General features: G+C 26.2%; 2 protein-coding genes across 9 annotated transcripts; both read right to left on the bottom strand.

Annotated features, from left to right (window-relative positions):
• Window positions 1-985: 985 nt before the first annotated feature.
• Window positions 986-17,951, bottom strand: LOC103576949 (septin-7). 8 transcript variants are annotated; one of them, XM_008557431.3, is made up of 11 exons: window positions 14,380-14,655; window positions 13,920-14,217; window positions 12,883-13,377; window positions 11,170-11,617; window positions 10,171-10,378; window positions 9,672-9,924; window positions 9,391-9,580; window positions 9,148-9,313; window positions 7,483-7,618; window positions 7,233-7,396; window positions 986-2,714 (listed from the first exon to the last, which is right to left on the bottom strand). In XM_008557431.3, exons 3-11 carry the CDS (start codon window positions 13,258-13,260, stop codon window positions 2,666-2,668), a joined length of 1,992 nt encoding a protein of 663 aa, XP_008555653.1. In that variant the 5' UTR covers window positions 13,261-13,377; window positions 13,920-14,217; window positions 14,380-14,655; the 3' UTR covers window positions 986-2,665. The 8 variants fall into 8 exon arrangements, with proteins under 8 accessions (XP_008555653.1, XP_008555637.1, XP_008555630.1 ...); XM_008557415.3 differs by lacking the exon at window positions 986-2,714 and adding an exon at window positions 5,105-5,463 and having other exon boundaries at window positions 13,805-14,217; window positions 14,380-14,658; XM_008557408.3 differs by lacking the exon at window positions 986-2,714 and adding an exon at window positions 5,105-5,463 and having other exon boundaries at window positions 14,380-14,658.
• Window positions 17,952-18,293: 342 nt separating this feature from the next.
• LOC103576991 (transitional endoplasmic reticulum ATPase TER94) lies at window positions 18,294-21,232 on the bottom strand. Its single transcript, XM_008557456.3, has 2 exons — window positions 21,070-21,232; window positions 18,294-20,922 (listed from the first exon to the last, which is right to left on the bottom strand). Exon 2 carries the CDS (start codon window positions 20,868-20,870, stop codon window positions 18,462-18,464), a length of 2,409 nt encoding a protein of 802 aa, XP_008555678.1. The 5' UTR covers window positions 20,871-20,922; window positions 21,070-21,232; the 3' UTR covers window positions 18,294-18,461.
• Between the last annotated feature and the right edge of the window lie 2,614 nt (window positions 21,233-23,846).

Here is a 23,846-nt window from a genome sequence, read left to right as displayed (position 1 = left end):
TTCAATCGGAGATTTTAATCAGGGCTTTTACACAAAATATATATATTAATATATATATATATTTACATTACGTATTTGATTTATAAATAAATGGATTTATAAAAAATGAAGTTGGCTATACAGCATTATCTATATTTATTTATTTATTTATTTAATTAATTAATTAATGATTAATATATCTTATAATTATATGGCTTTCATACGATGCTCGTACACATCACAGATCTATTGATATCGATTCAAAGATAATAGTATGGAAAAATTAATATCAACACTTAAATAATATTTTATCTATAAGTATGTGAATGTTACATTTTAATTCATTTATTTATTTAATGATAATTTTTATTTTGAAAATTAAAATAAATAAATTTACAACTAAAAAAAAAAAAAATAAATTATCGAAGTGTTCGAATAGTGATTTAATTAAAATATTAATATTCGTAATGAACATTACGAATAATTTCTAAGTACGAATTATTCGGACACCCGTAAAAATAATTTAAAAAATTTTTACAATTGGCACAATGATTGAGTAATTTTTTTTTTTTAATTATTATTAATGATAATAAATAAATAATGAAGAAAATTAATTACGTCATACGTTATTTGGCACGATATCAAATTTGATTTATTTTGTGCGGATTTTTTTTAAATAAAATAAAATTCCCAATTATTTGAATTAGTAACCACTCTTATAAATAATAACAAATTTTTTAATACATCCCTGCAATTACGATTAAATTTTTTTTTGTCCAATTTTTCGAATAAAAAAGAAATTGCTCCATTTTTTCAGCTTCTTTAAATTCAAATGAAATAAAATTGAGTATGAATGTAACAGACAAATTTAAAATTATTAATAAATAGAGTAAATAATTAATAAAATTAAATTTTCAAAAAATGGGCATTTACGAAATTTTGAAATTAATAAGTGCATTTTTGAAAATATTTTTTTTTTAATTATTTACTTTTTATTTATACACAGTAAAAAAGGATTCGTCAAAATTAAATAATCCTGCAGTTAGAAGACAATTAAAATTTTTCGAATTTTTCTAACAAATAATTTACAAAAATATAAAAAAACTAAAAATATGCACTTGTAGAAAATTTAAAAAACTAAAGGTGCAATTTTTTGAAAAAAATTTTTTTCTATGATTTATCGTTTCTAAAATAAATTCAAAAATTATTATGTCAGCTAACTTCAGTATTATCAAAATTAACACATATCGTGTGAAAAACAAACATACACTTATTTATATGTTATTTTAACATGTCGAGTGTTGAGAGTTACACTCGTAGTCGTTAAAAGTACAAAATTTTTCAAGAATTTTTTTGTGATATTATTCTTAACATATTTCATGTGTTAATTTGACATCAACATATAAAAAGTATTACTTTCGTATAAAATAACATTTTAGTGTGTTAAAAAATCGATCGATTGCAACAGTTCAAACAAGATAAATACTGTGTGTTAAATTGACACCCAAAGTGTTAAAAATTCAACACAAAATTTTAATACACGCTTTTTTTTACACTTTGACGATCCGTTTTTTACTGCGTAGTTTTAAATTTGTATGTCTGCTGCATTCACTCTTATAAAATTATTAATTAATAATTAACGAAAAAAATCGATGTCAATAATTGGGACTTTTACTTTATTTATAATTTCAATTATCTAACTAGTAATTTTAATAAAACAAATTTAATGCAATGGCAGTAATGTACAATGCATTATTATATTTATTTATTAAATTAATAACAATGATATTTTTTTTTCGAATGCTAATGCTTGAGCATATTGTACTAAAGGCTTACAAATGATTTCAAAATATTTTTATTTAATGTAACGTATGAATGCTAATGCTTACAATACTTAAATAATTATTACGTAATTTTAATTAATGGATCGATATAAAAATTAATAGAAAATAAATAGCTAGTGAGTTATACAATAAAAAAAATCTTATTTCTTACAAAGATGTCACACATTATTCATTTATATATATATATATATATATATATGTATGTACTAATTAAATTTATTAATTATTAATTACTAATAATAATAATTGTTTCAGTTCAACTGATTTTTTACTGTATTTTTAAATTCATGATTTATTCAAATATTTATAATTTTTATTTATTTAAAAATAAATATATTGTGCGGGAAAAAAATATTTCGGTTAAATGCACAAGCATTTAACTGGACAATCCTATTTTATTTGGATGGCTCAATTCTATTTAATTGATACTCTAGTCAATAATTAAATAACTAAATTATTAAATTAATTATAATTTATAATAATTCACACAATCTAGTAAATACTCATAAATAGATTACACATGATACTGATTAATGAAAAAATAAATACTAAAAAAAAAAGTCGTACAAAATCTAGCTTTCAAAATAAAGCTACAATTAATTATTATTTTTTGTTTTTATAAAAAAGTTTATCCAAGTTTTATCAAAGTATTTTTTCTTATATTGTTTAGTTATTATTCGACAATAATATGTAATCAATAAAATAAAATTTTAAATATTTACTGGCTAGAGAGACCGATTTGTGATTGCTGCTAGTGACTTTTAAGCGGAAGTCTTTAATTAATTTTTTTTCTTTATTGTTTATTAATAAATTTTTATTATTTTTGGTGGGGTAGGTTAACTTTAGAAGAGTCCTTTTTTCTTGCTTTTTTTGTCCTTGCCATCGACAGTCCTGAAAGGAATACATTTTTTTTTTATTTATATAGTGTAAATAAATATGATATTGAAGTTAGCCGACGTCTAATAATTTTTGTTTCTTTTTCCAAAACGATAATTTATGAGAAAAAAATATTTTGAAAAATTGCACCTGTAGCTTTTTTAATTTTCTACATGTGTATTTTTTTTTTTTTTTTTTTTTGCAATTGATTTGTGGAAAAAAAAATTCACGAATTTTTAGTTATCTGCCAACTTCATGATCATTAAATTCATGTAAAAAAAAAATTAATTTTAAAAAATTTTAAAAATGCTGCTGTGTATAATTTAGGACTTCAAGACCGTATAGAATTTTTTTTTAACTTAATAATTAACAAAATAAAAATATTTTAGTTAAAATTTCCGAGTTTTTTAATTTTTACATGAATAATTTCTTTTACTCTCAAAATTTTCGATAATTCAAAAATTTCAAGCGATTATTAATTTTGACTTTTGTATAAACAAATTAAAATTTTTTATGATACCAAAATTAGTTGACGTCTAATAATTTTAGAATTTTTAAAAAACGACAAATTAAGGAATAAAAAAAATATTTCAAAAAATTTCACAAATAAATTTTTAAATTTTTTGCGTTTACATATTTAAAAATTTATTTTTTTTTTAATTAAATTGTTAATTGTCTGCTAACTTCAGAATCACAATTTTTTTTCAAATAATTTTTACGTCACTTTCAAACCAAAAATTTATTTATATAAAAATCAAAATAAAATTGTTAAAAATTCTAGCAAAAATAAAAAATAAAAATAATCAATTTTAATTAAAAATTTTCAAAATTCGCTACTGTCTGAAATTTACAAATTTTTTATTTTTTGTTTCTTTTTTTTTTTTTTTTTTTCAATAGAAAAAATTTAATTTAATGAAATTAATAATGAATATTTCATAAAAAAAAGTAGTACGAATGAATAATAATAATAGATAAGCTTGTACTCGTCCCCACATAATGTTGACAGCTTTTCAAATCACTGATGATTGACAATGATTACCCATGCTAAAAATCACAAATTTAAACGCACAATTTATGCCACTACATGCCATTAAGCTATTTAAGCATTCACAGTTTCAATTATTATGCAAGAAGACCTTATCTAAAAAAACTATTACATCCCTTCCTTTCTTGCTTTAGCTTCGCTCAAAAAAACGCGGCACTTAACAAATATTTCTTCCGTCAATAAAATAATAATAATAATAATAATAATTAAACTTAATGTAAAATCAGCGTAAAAATTAGCATATTAATGATCTAGCTTCAATTAAAATAACAATTAAAATTAATTTAATAAACAATAAACTAAAATAAGTTAGTAAAGATTTTATGTAAAAGCATTAATTGTTTATTTGCGAATTTTTAAATTTAATTAACAATTTAGTAATGAGTATTTTTGTTGCGTAATTACTTATGATCAGCTATTATTTATTTTTATTACTAATTAATTGTAATTAATAAATAATAGCTCAATCAAAGTTTACAATAAATACTAATAAAATATATAATAAAATGTATGTGTGTGTGTACATGAATTTTTCTTTTTAATACAATTTATAAATGCTCAATTAAATGGTTTTTTTTATTAACTAATTTGTTATTATCTATAAGCTGATATGATTTATTTCTATACATTTGTGGTATAAAAAATTATGTTGCCAAAAATATTAACTATTAATTTGAGTGTTAAACTACTTAATATCAAATGGTAGATTATTTTTTTTTCTTTTTTTAATTATCTAAAAAAATTGTCATTAAAAATTTATAATTATTCATTAATATTATTATTATTAATTAGTAGAAAAAAATTGTCATGGCAAAAAATAATTACAGATGTGCGAGTAATATTTAAATCAAATGAAACTGAATATTTACTATTTTTTTCAAATCGAAAATTCAAATTTGATTTTTTAATTATTTTATAATACTGAAGTTAGCCGACGCTCAATAATTTTTGTATATTTTTTTTAATATGATAAATCATAAAAAAAAGAATTATAAAAAATTGCACATATAGTTTTTTAAATTTTCTACATATGCATTTTTTTTATTTATTTTTTTTTTTTTTTAAATTAAAATTCTGAAAAAAAAAATTCGAAAATTGCTTACTAACTTCAGGATCATATTTTTTAATTGTAATTTTAATATTTGGTCCGAAATATTATATACAAATTTATAATACTACAAATTATTTGAAAATTCGATTTAAAATTTGAATAAAATATCAAAATTTTATTTGATAAAAATAATTCGCAAACTTGTAAAAAAAAGGTAATAAAATAAAAATGATTAATGAAAGATTTAATAATTAAATATGTATATATGTATATATCTACTTAAAAAACTAAGTTAATATATTTAAATATATAAATATTTGGATGTATATGGTTTTAATGATAGCATTAAAATGTTGACTGATAAATTTATTAATAATAATAATAATGGTAATGAAATTTGCTGAAGCAAACAAAGCAATTTCCGATGATGTTGGTAATTAAGTTATTGTTATTATTATTATTATTATTGTTTGTTTAGATATATATTTAATATTAATTAAATTTGTATTTAAGGATGTTCGGGATGCTGGATTACGAGATGTATCTGTGTAGGATTGTCTTGAGGTGATTTGAAACTGGTGTGCCGACGAAGGAGACTTCCTAATCCTCGAGAACTTCTCAGTGTACCAACTCCACCGGCGGATCCCTCGGACGACACGGATCCCGTCCTAAATAATAATCGAGACCGCGGTTTCGTATACACAGCAACACATACGTGACATACATACGTACATACATATATATACTTATGTATACATATATATGTATGTATATAGAGAGAGTTTTTAGGCAAAAGCGCAAAGTACCAAAAGCCAGTGGTTTTAAATGGAAATGTCGAATATATTTTTTAGTATAAATTAAATGGCTCAGCGTGACCTTATTCTACAATTTCTTTTTTTTATTTTTATTTTATTAAAAATTTTAATAATTAATTTGATTTATTTTTAGTCAAGTTTAAAATACATTTTTAATTTACGATAAGATGTTTATCATTATGTTAATTAATTATATTAAATATATGAATCGTTTGTTTGAGAAACCCCATAAGTCATGTTTTTTCGAAATTGGGTTTTTGGCATTTTTGGGTTCTTTGGATGTCCCCCCATAGAAATTAATAAAAATATCCATCAAATCAGTGTTCAAAAAACAATTAACGGGGTGACATAAATTTCATATTCTTGAGAAACCCCATAAATCAATGACTTATGGGGTTTTTCAAATAAACATATGCAGTTTTAATTTTATAGAAATAATTTTTTTTATTTAAAATTCGCGCTTTTTTTGAAAAAAAAAATAATATGACTAATTAAAATACTTAAATTAATTATTATTTTTTGTAATTTCTGAGTTTCAGAGTTTAAATACATATTATATACTTCATTTTATCAGTCTAGTAAATTATTTGAGCGGAAAAAAATAAAAAAAACATTGATTTTATAACTTTTTCTTCCGTTAAGTTGAAAAACCCCACAAGTTAATCAACTTTAAATAATTTTTTTAAGTAGTTTCAATTAAAAAATTGAATTTTTTTTGTTTGAATATTTTTCAGAGACGCAAACATTATTCTCTTCGATTATTTATTTATTATTTCAATGGCAAGTTTTTCCAGAAAAATGTTTTTTGTGTTTCCTGAAAAATTTTGTTTTCTTGACTCATGGGGTTTCTCAAATAAATGATTCATATATGTAAAAAAAATATGATAAATTAATTATTTAATGAAGAAAAAATCCAAAAATTTAATTTTATTTAAGAAGATAACGGTCAGAGGAATTTTTAAGAGGCACGACAATTAATTTTAAAAATATATACAAATATACTTTTATCACACTGTTTCAATGGAGTTTTATTTTATACTTTTTTATTAATTAAAATAAAGCATTAAATGTCCAAAAATGGAACAGTACAAAGCTACTTCTACTTAAAAGCAATGGAAGATAAACATGAAATTTTAATTATTCATGATAAACTGGATAATTATTTTAATTGTGATAATTAAAATTTCATTTGACTTCAATAAAACCGAGGGTCAGTTTACTAGGTCACTAGAGTCATAAATCGCGAAGTAATTTCTTCAGCCTGAAATAAGTCGATTTTAAAAAATAAATTAAATTAATATTTTTTGTTATCTGAGTTGCATTTCAATGCAATTTAACTTTTCTTTAAATATTTATTGGAGTAAGACGTTATCTGAGGACTTAAAAGGTCAGAACTGGGCCATTTACTTTATATAAATATGTGAAAAGAGTTTTCAAAGAAAGTAGAACAATATCAAATGTAAAAAAAAAAAACCAGTGCATGCTTCGAAATATTCAGCAAAAAAAAACACTCAGTGATATCGAAAAGTTTTGTGAAAAAATATTTAAAATTTTTTGTTTATAAAATTCGTCTAAAAGTATGAAAATAAAATGAAAATAGAATAAATAGAAAGTGAACTTACTCTTTAGAATTGGCATCCAAACTTCGTCTCCGTAATTCTTCGATACTTTGTCCAGTTTGTTGCTCCCAGACTTGTCTCTCTGCTTCAAAGGCGCGTCTTTTGTCTTCTAATTCACGTAGTTGTTGTTCTAGAGATCGTCGCATTTGTTCGTGTCTTCTTTGCAACTGAATAAAAAAAAAAAAAAAAAAGTTTCACAATAAATGAAAAATAAAAAACCAGGAAATAAAAAATTTAAAATATCAAAACTTACATCAGCCTCAGAATCTCTGAGCTTTTGTTTTTTTTCTTTAACTTTCATCTCAAACACTTGCTCCATTTCCGATTCCATTTTCTTCATTTTCGCATCGTGCTCTCTTTTCTCTTCTTCTAATTGTGCTAATGGATTCCTATCACACAAAATTATTTATGTTAGGCAAAATTATCTATATTAATTATGTTATATATCTAGACATCAGATAACTTGATGCCTTGCTACGGAATTTTAAAATAGCAATACTAAAAAAATTATTAAAAAAAAAAAAAAATAAATAAATAAATAAAAAAAATCATAAATTCAAAATTTTCAAATTTAAAACAAACACTAAAAAAAATTACACGAAAAATGCTCATGATCTTGAAGTTAGCAGACAAAAATTTTTTCATTTTATTTTTTCAAAAAATTACAAAAAAAATAAAAAAATGCACATGTAACAAATTTAAAAAACTATAGGTGCATTTTTTTAAATATTTTTTTTTTTTATAATTTATCATTTTTAAAAAGTTTAAATTTTTTAGACGTCTAATAATTTTTGAATTTAACTCAAAATGATAAATCATAAAAAAATCAAAATTTTAAAAAATTGCACTTTTATTTTTTTTAATTTTCTACATGTGCATATTTTTTGATTTTTTTTTGTAATTGATTTGTTACAAAAAATCGGAAAATTATTAATTGTCTGCTAACTTGAGAATCATAAAAAAAAGCTATGGAAAAGAATGAAAATGAATTGATCAATGACTTCTTATACTTATTATATACACAACTACTTATTATATATAATAAAGTAATAAGAGAATTACTTGTAGTTATAAAAATATTAATTAATAAGAGGTGGGTAGAAAATTGATAAGTCTTGTGCACACAAAACCTCAATAAACAAATCACAGCTCCGGCAAAAAACTTACCACACTGTCATGAAACTGTTCATCACTCCAGGAGGGCACAAACTAGCCAAGAAATTAATACTAATTAACACTATTATTTTATTTTTTTATTATTTTTTATAAACGAAAAGCTTTGGATCAAATTGTGTATTTTTATTTTTTATTAAAACTTTTTAAACACAAAAAAAATTTTTTTTAAAAGTTGTCGTTTTGAAAAAATAATTTTTATTACTTTTGATCAAAACGGGACATTAAAAATTTAAAGTTTTTTAAATTAATAAAAAATAAAAAATTTATTTAAAAAATCAAAAAAACAAAATTTAAATTTTTTGAAAAAAAAAAAAAAAATAAAAATGTCTCGTTTTGAACTTTAGCTCTTCAAACTTAATTAAAAAAAATATATTTACAAATATCCTAGCCTCCTTTTTACTCCCCAATAAATCTACTTTATTTCTAAATAAATAAATTTGTTTAATTTTATAATTAAAAATTACTTGTTCAGTTTGCATGCACAAGCTTGTCATTAATTCCCATCAATATTATTCCTAATTCCTAATTAATATTGACTTGACCCGACTGATTAATGAGATGTCAATGAGTGATAATTATTTACCAATAAATCACTTGTAAATAAATAAATATATACACACACTAAAAAACTTCTAGACCCATGGGTCTCAAAAAATTTTTCACTGTACATATATTTATATTTATAATCTGATATATAATTAAAATTAAAAAACCATGCGAATAATGTAAAAATAAAACCTACTTATTAGAAATCCTTGTCGGTTTGCCGTCGACTCCGACACCAGCTAGGGTGCGGCAACGGAAGTTTTCATAGTGAACGTTATTTGTAACGTCCTTGAGATCTTGCAAGTGCGTCCTGATGACCATGTTACGAAGAGCAATGAAATCACAATGTTCGAGATTTTCAACTGTAAATAAATAATAATTACTCAGTCATTAACATAAATGTTTAAAAATGATTAATTAATTTTAATTAATTATATACCTTCGGCAACACCCCATGGATATTTACGCCCCCGTACTTTTTTACCATCAACTTCAATTACAGTATTCGCACCTACAACAGCAAATGGCACTCTGTCCCTCAAAAGCTTGTGGAATTTATTTTCTTCCTCTTCTTCAAGCTCAGGGAACTCGTAAATTTTTATTTTATGCTGGGCTATTTCATTTAAGATCTAAAAATAAAAAAAAATAATTAAGACAATTGAAACATAAAAAGTTAAAAATAACTTTCAATGATGTAAATTAATGAATTATTTGACCCACTTGTTTCTTAAATTGTCCGCACTCTTCAGGAGTCATTGTATCAGCTTTCGCGATGATTGGAATAATGTTTACTTTGTCATGTAGCCGTTGCATGAATTCAACATCCAACGGTTTTAATCCGTGACCCGATGGCGCGACAAAGTAAAGACAGCAGTGCACACGACTGTCGGGTATTTGTTTTCTCACAACACGTGACTCTGCATTTAAAAACTCCTCGTACTTACTTTCGATATATTCTATTACTGGAACCCAACTAAATCAAAAAAATATCCATATTAATTTCCTTTTTAATTTATTACTTTTTATCATAAATTTTTTTTTTTCTGTAGATATTTTTATTTAAACTCTTATCTGCGCACCAATAAATCATTTAATTTTATTGTGAAATTCCGATTACTGAATTGAATTAATTAATTTTTTTTTTATCAATCTTTAAGTACGTAGATAAGATTTTAAAAAATATATGTATATATAACGGGATATTTATTTAAATAATTACCAATTACTATTGTCAACAGCGTCACCAAAACCCGGAGTATCGACAACAGTTAGCGTTAAATTAACTCCGTTTTCGTTTAATAAAACTTTGCTTGTTTCAACAGCGACTGTTTTTTTAACCCGTAGACTAGGACCTGGATATTCAGCACTATAAACATCCGTAAGAAAAAGTGAGTTTATGAGGGTTGATTTACCCAATCCAGACTCGCCTGAAATACAAAAATATACATGACATCTTCAAGACTACTCTTTCTTCTCCCTCATTTTTATCTTCAAGACTTTGTCTTAAAATAAATTACACTTAAATTATAAATACTCAAGCACATTATATATCTACATACATTACAATGTAAAAAAAATTAACAGCTTTTTTTTTATCAATTAAATATTGATTTCTCATTAACTCATTACACTTTTTCATTTATCATCTACAGACATTTAACTTTTTTACATATTAACACATTGAAATATTTTTTTAATGAATTGTTTAAGGGATATTTTTGTAGAGAATTTAATGCTCTGTAAAAAAGGTCCTGAGCTTCAAAACGGTATCTTTGATATTTTTTAAACTACGGGCTTTTAAAGTTTAAAATTTAGCTAAATCAATAGATGACTCTGGAGTTAGCAGACAATTTTCAAATTTTTTTTTTCAACTATTTAATTAAAAAAAAAAAAAAAAAGTAAAAATATGCACATGTAGGAAATTTAAAAAACTATAAGTGCAATTTTTTTGTATTGTTTTAAAAAAAAATTCAAAAATTATTAGACGGCTAATTTTAGTGTCATATCAATAGTCAATTTATTTTTTACACCCTAATATATATAAATATATATGTACACAAAATAAATATAAAGATTTCTTGGTACAAAAAATGTTCATCACCCTAAGAAATTTTTTTTCTTATAAATTGAAAACAAAAATTATCTTGGGATGAGAAAAAATTTTTTGCAAGAAAATTTTTTTTTTGTATATATATTTAATAGTAATAATAAAACATACCGACAACCATAAGAGTAAATTCAAATCCCTTTTTTACGGCTTTGCGATAAACTTGATTAGGCAGATTAGCAAATCCAACATAACCATCTGGTTCACGTGGTTTCGATGGTAGAGCAGCTGGACGTAAATGAATTTGTAGGGCAGACTCTTTATTACTGTCACGATTGTCACGTTTGTTGCTGTCTTCTTGGTCGACACTAATATTAGAGGGCAATCGTGGCTTGACAGACGCCACTGGCGGTACTGTTGAGGATGGCACAGACGTTGTCATTGTTGTTGTCGCGGTTATTATTGTTGCCGCTCCGGTTGTTGTTGACGATGTTATTGTTGCTCCAGTTGATGTGGTCGACATTGCGCTTGGTGGCTGTGGAGGCGGAACAGACGGTACGGACGGCGACGTCGTCAATCCACTCTCGCCTTTAAAAAACAACTCGCGCTTTGTTTGCATCTGCAATTTTAAAAAATATAACTTTTTATAAATGCGCATACATAAATTCTTAGCTTTTATACTCTACCCTTTCTATCATGCACTTTTTTACTACTGAATGCTCTAGATTTTTATGGTTTCATGACAATGACAACAATGACTATGATTTCTTTTTTTTCCATCTACGGTATTCCTTTTGATGATTTATTGTTTTACACATTTAATTGATTCAAATTAAAAATTTTTAATCAGTCCCAAGTAAATTTTAATTTAAAAAAATCTGACATTTTCAAAATAATTTTAATTAAATATAATAATTAAATTTTAAATTACAAATCACTTAGCAACCGATCGATACTCCATTTACTAGACTCTATAAAAGGTAATATATATCTACATATATATATTGGATTACAGAAACAAAGTTTTTCATCACCATTATTATTTAAAATTTAAATCCAACATTAATAAAACATGCGTACATTTATCATCAAAAGAAATACTAAAAAAATTCATGCTTGCTCTGCAAATAAACATCGACGTTTAAAAAAAAAAAAATAAAAAATGTTTAAATAAAATAAACAGGAATTCTATTGATTTAACAAAATAAAAATAATTGACCCAAGTGTTTAAAAAAATAATATGACAACTAAATGGTTGAAAAATATAAAATAAAACTGCAACCGACATATAGTGGAATATCTATATATGTACTACTATCTTCAAGGTCCTCAAGTGCAATTTAAGAAGCACTGACAACGAAACGAGACACTAAAGTGTCACAAAACCACAGCAAGTGCGTTTCATATGTTTCCTGTTATACTCTCAACAATAAGAAAAAAAAATAATTATTATTTTTAAAAATAAATATGAAAGTTCAATAGTCCGGCGTTACCGCAAAACCATTCGATAAAAAAAATGATATAATTAAAATGTAAATAATAGTTAATTAAAAAAAAACAATAATAACAAAGATAGCCATGTGTTCTTGAACAGTGGAGCTCAATGATTAAAAAATACGTCGGTATTGAATGACCACTTGCTCTCATTACAAACAAGATTGATTGAAGTGCGTCATCAAGTATCGCACACTTTACAATAGAGTATATCAGTACCAAGTACTTGTGTTATTAATACATATCAAAGAGAGTGTCTATTGTATCATTGGCATCATCATCATTAGCATCGTTATGATGACTATTACATATCATAAATCAGTATGATCATCATTAGATCATCTTATCATATTAACATATTTATCAGATGGCTCGGTTATATTTTCTTACCGAATTAGCAATATCCCCGTTGGCTTTTTCTCCATCTAGAATACGTTGTCTAACAGCAAGACGGTCTAGACTAGCCAATCTATAGCTGCTTCCAGTTTCGCGGTCCCGAGTAAGACGATCAGCATTTCCATTGGTGCCCGCATTGAAACTCGACGTATATTTGGGTAACGTCGGTGGTGCTTGTCGAGATTTTTCTCTATTTAGTGTCGAGTTGTTGCTGTATAAAAATGATGTATTGTTGGTTGTTGATGATGACAGTGTCCTGGGTTGTGTGATTGATGCCTGTGCTGCTGTTACACTTGATAAACTATTCCCGATTGCTGTTTTAACACTTCCATTTGCGTGGGGTGTACTCCCGTTATGGTTTTCCGTCGACATTTTTAAATTCACGTGGTAATTGTACTCTACGTGTTTTTAATTAATATATATACGCTTTTTTTTTTTAGTCCTATTCCTATGCAAGTCTTCAATTCCCACTGACGAATAACGTCAAAGCTGTGACACAAATAGATTTTTTTTTTATTTTAACAATAAAACTCTTATTTTAATTTTATATTTTAAAAAACTTCCGTCTTATTTATAAATATAACATTCTTTTTGAGTTTCAAATTGCAATGCAGTAAAAATGTCATTGGCTTTTATCAATCGCTGACTAAAAATAATTAAAATAAAATAAAAATATATATAAAAATGAAAAAAAAAATTAAAAGACGTAAAAGGATAAAAGACGCTCTTTCTTCACCATTAACGTTCACTAAAAAAATAGCCGGTATCCCACTTTGGTAAATTATTTAAATAACCGGCTTACGAAAATTTAAACAAAAACTACTGATGATTAAATGGTGAATGAAAGTGATCGGGAACTAATTAAAAATACACATCAAATAAAATAAAATAAAAATAAAAAAAGGAGTTTGTATACTAGCAGAGTTTAACGCGTCGTTGATACTCAATATTTAAAATGTTGATGTATAGATACGGTGATTATAATACACAATAATATATATATGTAACACATATGATTAACATTCACTGACTGACTAGACAACGAGGACGATGACGCTCTCGATGGTTGCTTGGGTTTACTTGATATGTTGATGGTTTCCTTGCACAAATTACAATGAGTTCTTGGATCTCCAACGTTCTTGTCTATGTGTGAGTACTGAGTACTGGCTACGGACTACAGCTATGACTCGGCTTATAGTATACGTATATATAAATATACAAGTATATCTCTTTGGTCTTAACTTTAGTAGTAGAGGTATACGTTGGTGGTGTCGTGAGTCGTGAATAAGTGACCACGCCTGGCGCAGATGTATCACCAGCCCCTATGTACTGTGAGTATAAATGTAAATGTATGAGTATGGACTTGTAATATACTTGATATGTTTCAGAGTGTATGTAAAAAATAAAAAAATAGATAAGAGGATGAGTAGGGGATCGTGTGCTGAGTTAAGAGTGAGGAGAGGTAGAAAAAAAAAGAAGGGGCAAACTTACTCGGGCTCGTCAGATACGGCAACACCACGTCTTGAGATATTGTATATATGTATATATATGTATATATGAGTATGTATATGGGTATGTATGGAGTATGAGACACTATACTCGTATTTGTACCACCATTTTTATTTAAGTCAACACTCGTTACTCGTTACTTTTTACTCTTTTACTTTTGTAATAGTGGATGTATAGTAGATCGTAGTGAGTACGAGTATGAGTATGAAGAGTAAGAAGAGAGTTTTTTTAGTTTACATTCAATGACGACACGACTGAACACCAATGACCGTGTTGGTACTTCTAGGTCTTGATGAGGGCGGCGCCACTTTCTGGTGATGAGTCACTTTTTAAAAAATCCCTGATAGGGTTCGATTGGGAGTTTCTTAAATCTGCTCCACTACAAGGGAATTTGGGATGCTAAAATATTTATCAAGGCGGACATGGTATTTTATTATTTTAATATAAAGTGAAAAAAGTTTTGAATGAATTTTTAAATTATGATCCTGAAATTAGCAATGAAAAATTGAATTTTTTTTTAATCAGTTAATTACAAAAAAAAATCTAAAAATATGCAGTTGTAAAAAATTTTAAAATCTTTACGTGCAATTTTTTTAAATACTTTCTTTTTATAATTTATTGTTTGAAAAAAATTCAAAAATTATAAGACGCCGGCTAACCAGTATCATTTTAAATTTGCGCGGTTTGTAAATTTTTTTTTATGAGTGTAAATGAAGGACATCAGACAAATTTTTAACTATTAATGAATAGAGTAAATAATTAATAAAATAAAATTTAAAAAAAATGCTCATTTAAAAAATTTTTAAATTAATAAGTGCATTTTCTATAAATATTATTTTTTAAATTATTTACTCTATTTATTTATAGTTTTAAATTTGTCTGCTACATTCACACTCATAAAAATTAAATGAGAATTTAATTAGAAATTTTAAAAAGGATATTTTCAGTAGTGAAAATATCAGAGATCTAAGATCTTGTTTTTTTTTTTTGTTTTTTTTTTATAAATTTTTAATTTGTTTTATAAAAATAAAAATCAGTTGTCTGTCTACTGATTTCACTGGGATATTTTTTAAATTTGTGGTTTAATAAAATTTTTAAAATTATTATTGAAATCAAAATACAAATTTACTAAAAGTAGATAAGTAAGTAATTGTTGATTTAAAATTTTAGTGTTCAAAATGAGTGTCAAAGTAGTATACATGAAACAATTTATAAATTTTAAATAATGATACTGAAGTTAGCCGACATCTAATAATTTTTGGATTTTTTTAAACGATAAATTATTAAAAAAAATATTTCAAAAAATTACACTTGAAGTTTTTTTAATTTTCTACAAGTGCATTTTTTTTTTTTTTTTTTTTTTTTTTTTTTTTTTTTTTTTTTTTTTTTTTTTTAATTAAGTTGTCGAAAAAAAATCTAAAAATGGTAAACTGGCTGCTAACTTCAGGATCATTTTGAAATAAGTAAATTAAAATAATAAAATTTTAAAAAATGCGCGTACGGATTTTGCGTTTATCTAAATGTGAATTTTTTAATTTTTACTCTACTTTTTATTCATTTATTATAAAATTAAAAAAATTTATAACTGTCTGCTACATTCACACTTACGTCGAAAAATTTATGTATGAATGTAGCAGACATTAGACAAATTAAAAATTATTAATTAATAGAGTAAATAATTAAAAAAATAATATTTAAAAAAAATGCACTTATTAATTTCAAAATTTTTTAAAATGCGCATTTCTTTAAAATTTTATTTTCTTAATTATTTACTCTATTTATCAATAAATTTAAACTTGTCTAATGTTTGCTACATTCACACTCATCAAAATTTAAATTATATAATTAGTAGTAAAAAAAATAATTAAGATAATAGATTGAATAAAAAAACAATTTCTACTTAGAAATTTTAAAGAAAGTTTTACAACTAATTTCTAATACGAACTAAAAACCTCTAAAACTATAAAAAAAAGATGTTTCTATTGAAACACGATAAGATAAAGATAAATTTATTTGTTTGCATGATTGAGACGTTCAGTAACGAAATTAAAATAAAAAAAACTAGTTATTTTCAGATGGATGCGGATTGCTATAAAAAGTTTAAAATAAATAAACAATTTCCGACTTTGATAATTTAAATTCCATCTAAAAAGATGTAAAGATATATCTCAGTGCGGCATTTTAATTGTAAGATTTCTTGGAATTTAAATTGAATAAAGTGCGTACGCGCGTGAACGATAGTTATCATAATAAAAACAATAAAAAATTAAATTGAGAGTTCGCATATCATGAAATAAATGAAAATACTGTTTATTGTATATATATTTATATATATATATATAGTACCTGTTTTGATGAATCGTTCGATTGTGTAGGATTATAACGAGCCAATATCGATGGATTTAAACGCCCGCGAATCATCATCGGACTTACAATTTCTTCTTTATGATCCATTAATAAATTAATTAATTGACAATTAAAATAGTTCAGGGTAAATCTCACTTGACAATGTATTTTTTAATAAACTTTTCACTTCGCAACTTCAGTAATTTAATTAAAATATAAATAAATTGTTTGTGATTTAAAATTTTGAATTAAAACATAAAAGTTTTTTTTAAAAAAATATGTGAGCAAGTTAATGGCACATTGTTTGGATGAGGACTGGATGAAAAATGACTAGTTAATTCTATACAGAATGTATGATATACTTATAAAGATATGTAGACTATGATTTGTATGTTTAAATATATTTTTTTATCAGAAACTTACCGCTACCGTACATTGGTGGCCGTGGCGCAATAGTTGACGTGGCAAAATTTATTATATACAAGTTTATTGCAAAGAATATTTAATATATATTTATATATATACTCATTGTTATTTAGTATGTATGTAACAAGTTATAAGCGGTGTCAATGGCGTCCCGGAAAACCGTTTGATAACCATTTATAGATAAAAAATATGCGCATTAATTAATATACTATATAATGACAGGAGCTACGATATATAAGCGAGAATAAAAAATTATATTCATGATAATATAATAAGTCAATAGCATATTAACAATCATTTATCACCTTATTAATCATATATTTTTTTTTTATCTCTTATATTTTTTGGAGCTGCAAACTTTCAAACTGTATTTAAAAGTTGTTATGAAAAAATTCAATTTATGAGTAAACTAGTACAAATATCACAAAAATGTATATAGACAATTTAGTAGCTTATTAAATTCTCTTGAAAAAAGGCCTCGTGACATTTCCACGTACGCTTAATTATTTCGACGCAATTTTAAATTTAAGTAAAAAGTGAATTTTTATTTTTTTTTAAATAATCTTAATCTATTACTTATTTTGCCTGTAACTTCAAAACTATCAGAGATACGTAGATAAGCAAGGAGACCTTTTTTGTGGCAAATTTAATTTACTACAATTTTTGTTTCAAACATTTTTCTCTAAAATTCATTGTTTCGCCACAAACTCAATTTTTAGATTAATAAATTAGTAATATGCCTTCTTAAAAAAAATTTTGTATTTGGCGCGAAATAAATATTTACAAAAGTAAATAAAATAAATGAATTAATTTTGATAAGCAGGTTTACACCTTTTCTGATAGTGATGCATCAATTAGTGAAAGTATCATGTCCGTTTTGTATTTTAAAATTTTGAAGATAAAAAAAAAGTCTTAATATTTAATATAAAATAATTAACTGATAAAAATTTTTTTAAAAATAGAACTTAATTGATTTAATAATTAATTATTAATAAGATTAAAACAATAAATGATGTATTAATTATATTTGTAATATATAAGAAATAAAAAAAATTTTTTGAGAATAATTATCATTTATTTAAATCATTATAAATTATTATACTATTGAGATAGAAAAACTTAATTATTATTTTTGTAATATCATCAATATAATTGTATTATTAATTTAAAAAATTCACAATTATTGATTACAAAAATTATTTACTTAAAAAAAAAATGTTTATTGAAAAAAAAAAAATAATAATAATAATTTATTTATTCATTTATCTTTTCTGGATTTTTAAGAGAGACATTTAATTATAGAGATCATCATCAGCGTCATCTTGGAAACCTTGATCTCTTTGCGAAGTGTCTTGAGTACTTCCGGTGGTACTTTGAGGGAATCTGAAATTAGTACCAAAGCCGCGAGATTGCTGTAGAGTTTGTGCGAATCCTTCGTATTTTCTGATGTCGTTGTCTGATACAGAACGCCGAGCGAATCTCATGGCTTCTTCAAAGTGAGCCCGAGTGATTTCCGGCACAGGATCATCTAGATCTTGTTCCATATCCTCAGCAGCTGTAGGGTTCTCCGCTCGTTCTCTTTCTCTGCGCATGTCGGCTTCGATGCATTGTCTGATGGCTAATTTACAAGCACGCTGACAAATTTCAGTCAAATCAGCACCGGAGAAACCTTGTGTTACTTTAGCGAGGAGCGTCAAGTCAACATCATTAGCTACCGGAGATTTTCTTAAGTTGGCTTTGAAAATAGCTTCTCGTGATTTTTCATCAGGAAGCGGTATGTAAATAAGTTGATCAAGCCGCCCTGGTCGAAGCACAGCAGGATCAATTATATCTGGACGATTTGTAGCACCAATGATGAACACATTCTTCTTAGCTCCCATTCCATCCATTTCAGTGAGAACCTGATTGATAATACGGTCCGCAGCACCACCTCCATCACCACCTGATCCACCCCTAGATGCGGCAATGGAATCCAGTTCATCGAAAAACAGAACACAGGGTGCAGCTGACCTGGCTTTGTCAAAGACATCTCGTACATTGGCTTCAGATTCTCCGAACCACATGGTCAGCAATTCCGGTCCCTTGACAGAAATAAAATTAGCTTGACATTCATTAGCAATAGCTTTAGCCAGCAAAGTTTTACCACATCCAGGTGGACCGTAAAACAAAACTCCTCTCGATGGCTGCATGCCAAACTTCAAAAATTTTTCCGGGTGTTCAACAGGATACTGTACCAGTTCCTGTAGCTCTTTTTTAACATTCTGCAGACCTCCGACGTCCTCCCACGTGACGTTAGGAACTTCAACAGTAGTTTCGCGCAAAGCACTTGGAGTACTCTTGGACAAAGCATATCTGAAGTTCTCCATGGTGACTGCAAGCGAATTTAGTACCTCAGCATCAATCTGCTCATCTTCCAGGTCAATCAAATCCATTTTTTCACGAATCTGCTGCAATGCAGCCTCGGAACACAAGGAAGCCATGTCAGCGCCTACATGTCCGTGGGTTTCAGCAGCGATCTGTTCCAATTCAACATCATCAGCGAGTTTCATATTCTTGGTGTGAATTCGCAGAATTTCTAGACGTCCGATGGCATCAGGAATACCGATATCTATTTCTCTGTCGAAACGCCCGAAGCGACGTAATGCTCCGTCAATGCTATTGGGGCGATTGGTCGCGGCCATCACAATAACATCAGATGTCTTCTTCATACCGTCCATCAGTGTCAGCAATTGTGAAACAATCCGTTTCTCAACTTCTCCTTGAGCTTTCTCACGTTTAGGCGCAATAGCATCTATTTCATCAATGAAAATAATAGCAGGTGAATTTTTCTCAGCTTCTTCGAAGGCTTTACGCAAATTACTTTCAGATTCTCCAGCGAGTTTGCTCATTATTTCCGGGCCGTTGATAAGGAAAAAGAATGCGCCGGTTTCATTAGCAACTGCACGAGCAATAAGTGTCTTTCCAGTACCTGGTGGTCCGTACAGTAAAATACCACGTGGTGGTTTAACTCCAATGGCTTTAAATAGCGAAGGATGACGCAGGGGTAACTCGATCATTTCTTTTATTTGTGCGAGCTGCTTGCGGACACCACCGATGTCATCATACCCTACGGCATTAAAAACAGCTTCTTCTTCCTCACGTTTAATTGGCTCACCCTCGCAATGGATTACAGTTTCCGGCGCAACTATACAGTAAGGACTGGGATCAGTTTCCACGACTTTGAATTCCACAGCGCGCATTGCGCTTCTGACGACAAAGATGTCATCCTTGTGAACAGGACGATAAGCCTCCACGAAATACGGCTTCAAAGCCACTTCAAATAGATTACCAGTGAGTCCTTCGACAGTATCATCAATAGGCAACACGTGGATCCTCTGCCCATATTTAATATCAGGACATGGTTGGACTGAAACGACGTCACTCAAACGGACACGTAAATTATTTCGTACCACCCGGTTCATTCGAATTTTGTCATCTGGACATGAGTCATCAGACAAGACGATGCAGACGGTCTGCTTGCGTCTTTTACCTTTTAGTAAAACTGTGTCACCCCTGAATAATTGCAACTCCGCCATTTTGGCATCGGACAAAGCAACCACGGAATTATCATCCGTGACGGCTTCATCCACGAGCAATCTATTGGGCTTGCTCTTCTTTTTTAAAATAGCTGTTGCTAAATCTTCACTTTTATTATCACTCATGATTTATTTATTTTTAATAAAATACTTAGGATCAAACAACACGTGTCTCGCTCTGAAAAATAACCACAAAATTGCACGAATTAACCTTTAATTTGTTCCACCAATAAAATTATGCTGCTCGCATGCGCTTTAACCCCATGCGAGTAATTGAGGGTTAATGTAAGTATAAGTAAAATTTATTTATATATTTTATGCATACCTTAGACTTGGAGCTTGGGAACTAAAAGAAATTTAAAACTCCACTGGCACTGACTCAGCACTCAGCTGTCTTTTGCTTAACTGAAGAGTGGTGGGGATAACAATCGTAAGAGTGATATTCAAACGTTAATGTGCTCGGACACTTACCAACCTAAAGTGCATTTAACTTTTGTCGGTATACTCCAGGTATAAGGGTCTGCAATATTTGAGCGCTATTGGTTTTCATTAAATTTCCTCATTTTAACTGGATGCGGGCTGCAGACATTAAAACTCAATGATGATTATTGAAAATTTAATTTTTGGCGCGCATTAAATAAAATTTCAAATTTTAAGAGTTGGCAGCCATCACTTTTGGTTTCGGCAACTTCAGGTCAGAAATCTTCTTGTTTTGTCTCTCGTCACACAATTTACTATTTTATTGTCTCATTAGTTTAAAAGTTATTAATTAATGCAAGTGAAATTATTTTTTAATTAATCATTCTAAGGTTTAACTGAAAATTTTAATGAGTGTGAATGTAGCAAAAATTAGGCAAATTTTAAATTATAAATCAATTGAGTAAATAATAAATAAAGTAAAATTTTTAAAAAACGCGCATTTTCAAAATTTAAAAATTGATAAGTACATTTTTTATTATTTACTCCGCTTATTTATAATTTTAAATTTATCTGATGTCTGCTGCATTTACACTCGTGAATTTTAAGATACTGAAGTTAGCTGAAGTCTAATAATTTTTTGAATTTTCTCGAAACTATAAATTATAAAAAAAAATATACTTGTAGTTTTTTTAATTTTCTATACGTGCATATTTCTCTTTTATTTTTTTTAATTGATTTATTGAAAAAAAAATCCAATCATTGTTAATTGTCTAAACTTACGATCATAAAATTTTATTCATGTAACGTAGCAAAGCTGAGACAATTAATAAATTTTGAATAAACAAATTTAAATAATAAAATTCTAAAAAGTAAGCGTACTGATTTTTCAATTATTCAAATACGAATGTTATATTTTTTATTTAATTATTCAAAAATTTTAAAAATTGTCAATTGTCAGCTACAGTTCGGGAAATTTATTTTAAATCCCATCCGGTTTTAAATTTCAAATCCAGCAATAAATTTAAAAAAAACCAAAATCCACAATTTTTTTTTTTATTTTATTAGTAAGTATTATTAAACTCTTTACATACTTTATCGTTATAATGAATAACTGATAGATTTCTTAAACTTGTAAATTCACTCATACATTTTTTTTTTTTTTTTTTTTTTTCTTTTTCATACGTATGACATACTAATATCCATCATCACTATATTTACCTTCACATATTAATCCTCGTCGATATTATTATTATTATTATTATTATTAATATTAATAGTTTTTCTTTAAGTCATTTATCTTTATCATTTCATTAAATATTAATTATCATTTATATATTTTTTTTAATTATTCAATCTGTCGTAATAATTATCGTTTACAAAACTACCGTGGCGTATTCGTTAAGCTTAAATAAACGTCGCACAAATTATTTTTTATTATTATCAATTAAAATGTTTTCTTTATTTATTTTTTTTTTAATTTTCCTTATCATTCATTAATTAAAATTTTTTTTTATTCATCTCTGAATTCATTTATACTTCAGTCAGTGGACTATTGAACAAATTTATTTTTTAAATTTAAATACCGAACATATTATTTTAGATATATATTTTATACAAATTATTTTTTTTTTTTAAAGTCATAAGACTAAAAAAAAGTTTTTATTTTTTTATAATTTAACACTTGAGAATATTTGTTCACAATGAAATCTTTAGGCGTATGTTTGATAATTTTATTATATTCTTCACAAATATATTGTCTTTATATATTTTGTTTAAATCCAGTAAATTAATAATGGAAAATTTAATATGGATTTAATTAGTTTTATTTATTTATTTTAATTAAATGTTTTTTTTTTTATGTATAAATGAAATTAAAAGTTCAATCACACGCATCTTCATTCAATTAATATGCTAAATACCATTTTTTCATGAATGTTTATATTTACACAGATCGTTTGTAACTAGATAATAGTATAATTGAATGTTTATAAAGCGAATACAGAATAATAAATGAGAATAAACGTACGGTAATTTATAAAAAAAAGAGAAGAAAAAAAAATTAATAAAATCATGCGACTAAATTTAAAAATTACAAAACCAAACTTCAATTAATTAATTAATTAACTAATTAATTAATTTGGAGACGCACACAAGCAATTAGCAATGGCCCCATTGAATCCCAAAAGTTACCAGCTACTAATTATAATAACAATTAAATGAATTATTTTATTTTGTTAATTAATTACCGTACAAAATAAAACGATAATTGGCCCTTTTATTTATTACTTTTAAATTAACAATCAAAATTTATATTTTTATTTATTTTTGTTGAGGAAAAAAATAAAAAAAAAATATAATGATACGTCTACAGAAATAAATGCTCGTACGAAGCAAAAAAAAAAGTTATTAATAATAATTATAATTCCTTATACACACCAATGTCGATTTAAAAACCGCGTCAATATAATTTATGTAGAAGACGAAAATATTGCGGAGGCAAGCTCGAATTTCAGTGAATTTCATTTTTATTATTTTAAATAATTTAATTGTTTATCAATTTTTTTTTGGTACATACACACAATCAGGTCACAAAATTTTTAAATTCTTAATGATATATAATTATTTAACAAACATATATTTAATAATTGTAAAATCGACGGTTTAATTTTTCAATGCAAGACA

This window comes from Microplitis demolitor, chromosome 1, assembly GCF_026212275.2.
Source record: "Microplitis demolitor isolate Queensland-Clemson2020A chromosome 1, iyMicDemo2.1a, whole genome shotgun sequence".
NCBI classification, from domain to species: domain Eukaryota; kingdom Metazoa; phylum Arthropoda; class Insecta; order Hymenoptera; family Braconidae; genus Microplitis; species Microplitis demolitor.
The sequence above is the reverse complement of the archived record's forward strand: the minus strand, read 5'-3'. Positions and strand labels throughout refer to the sequence as shown.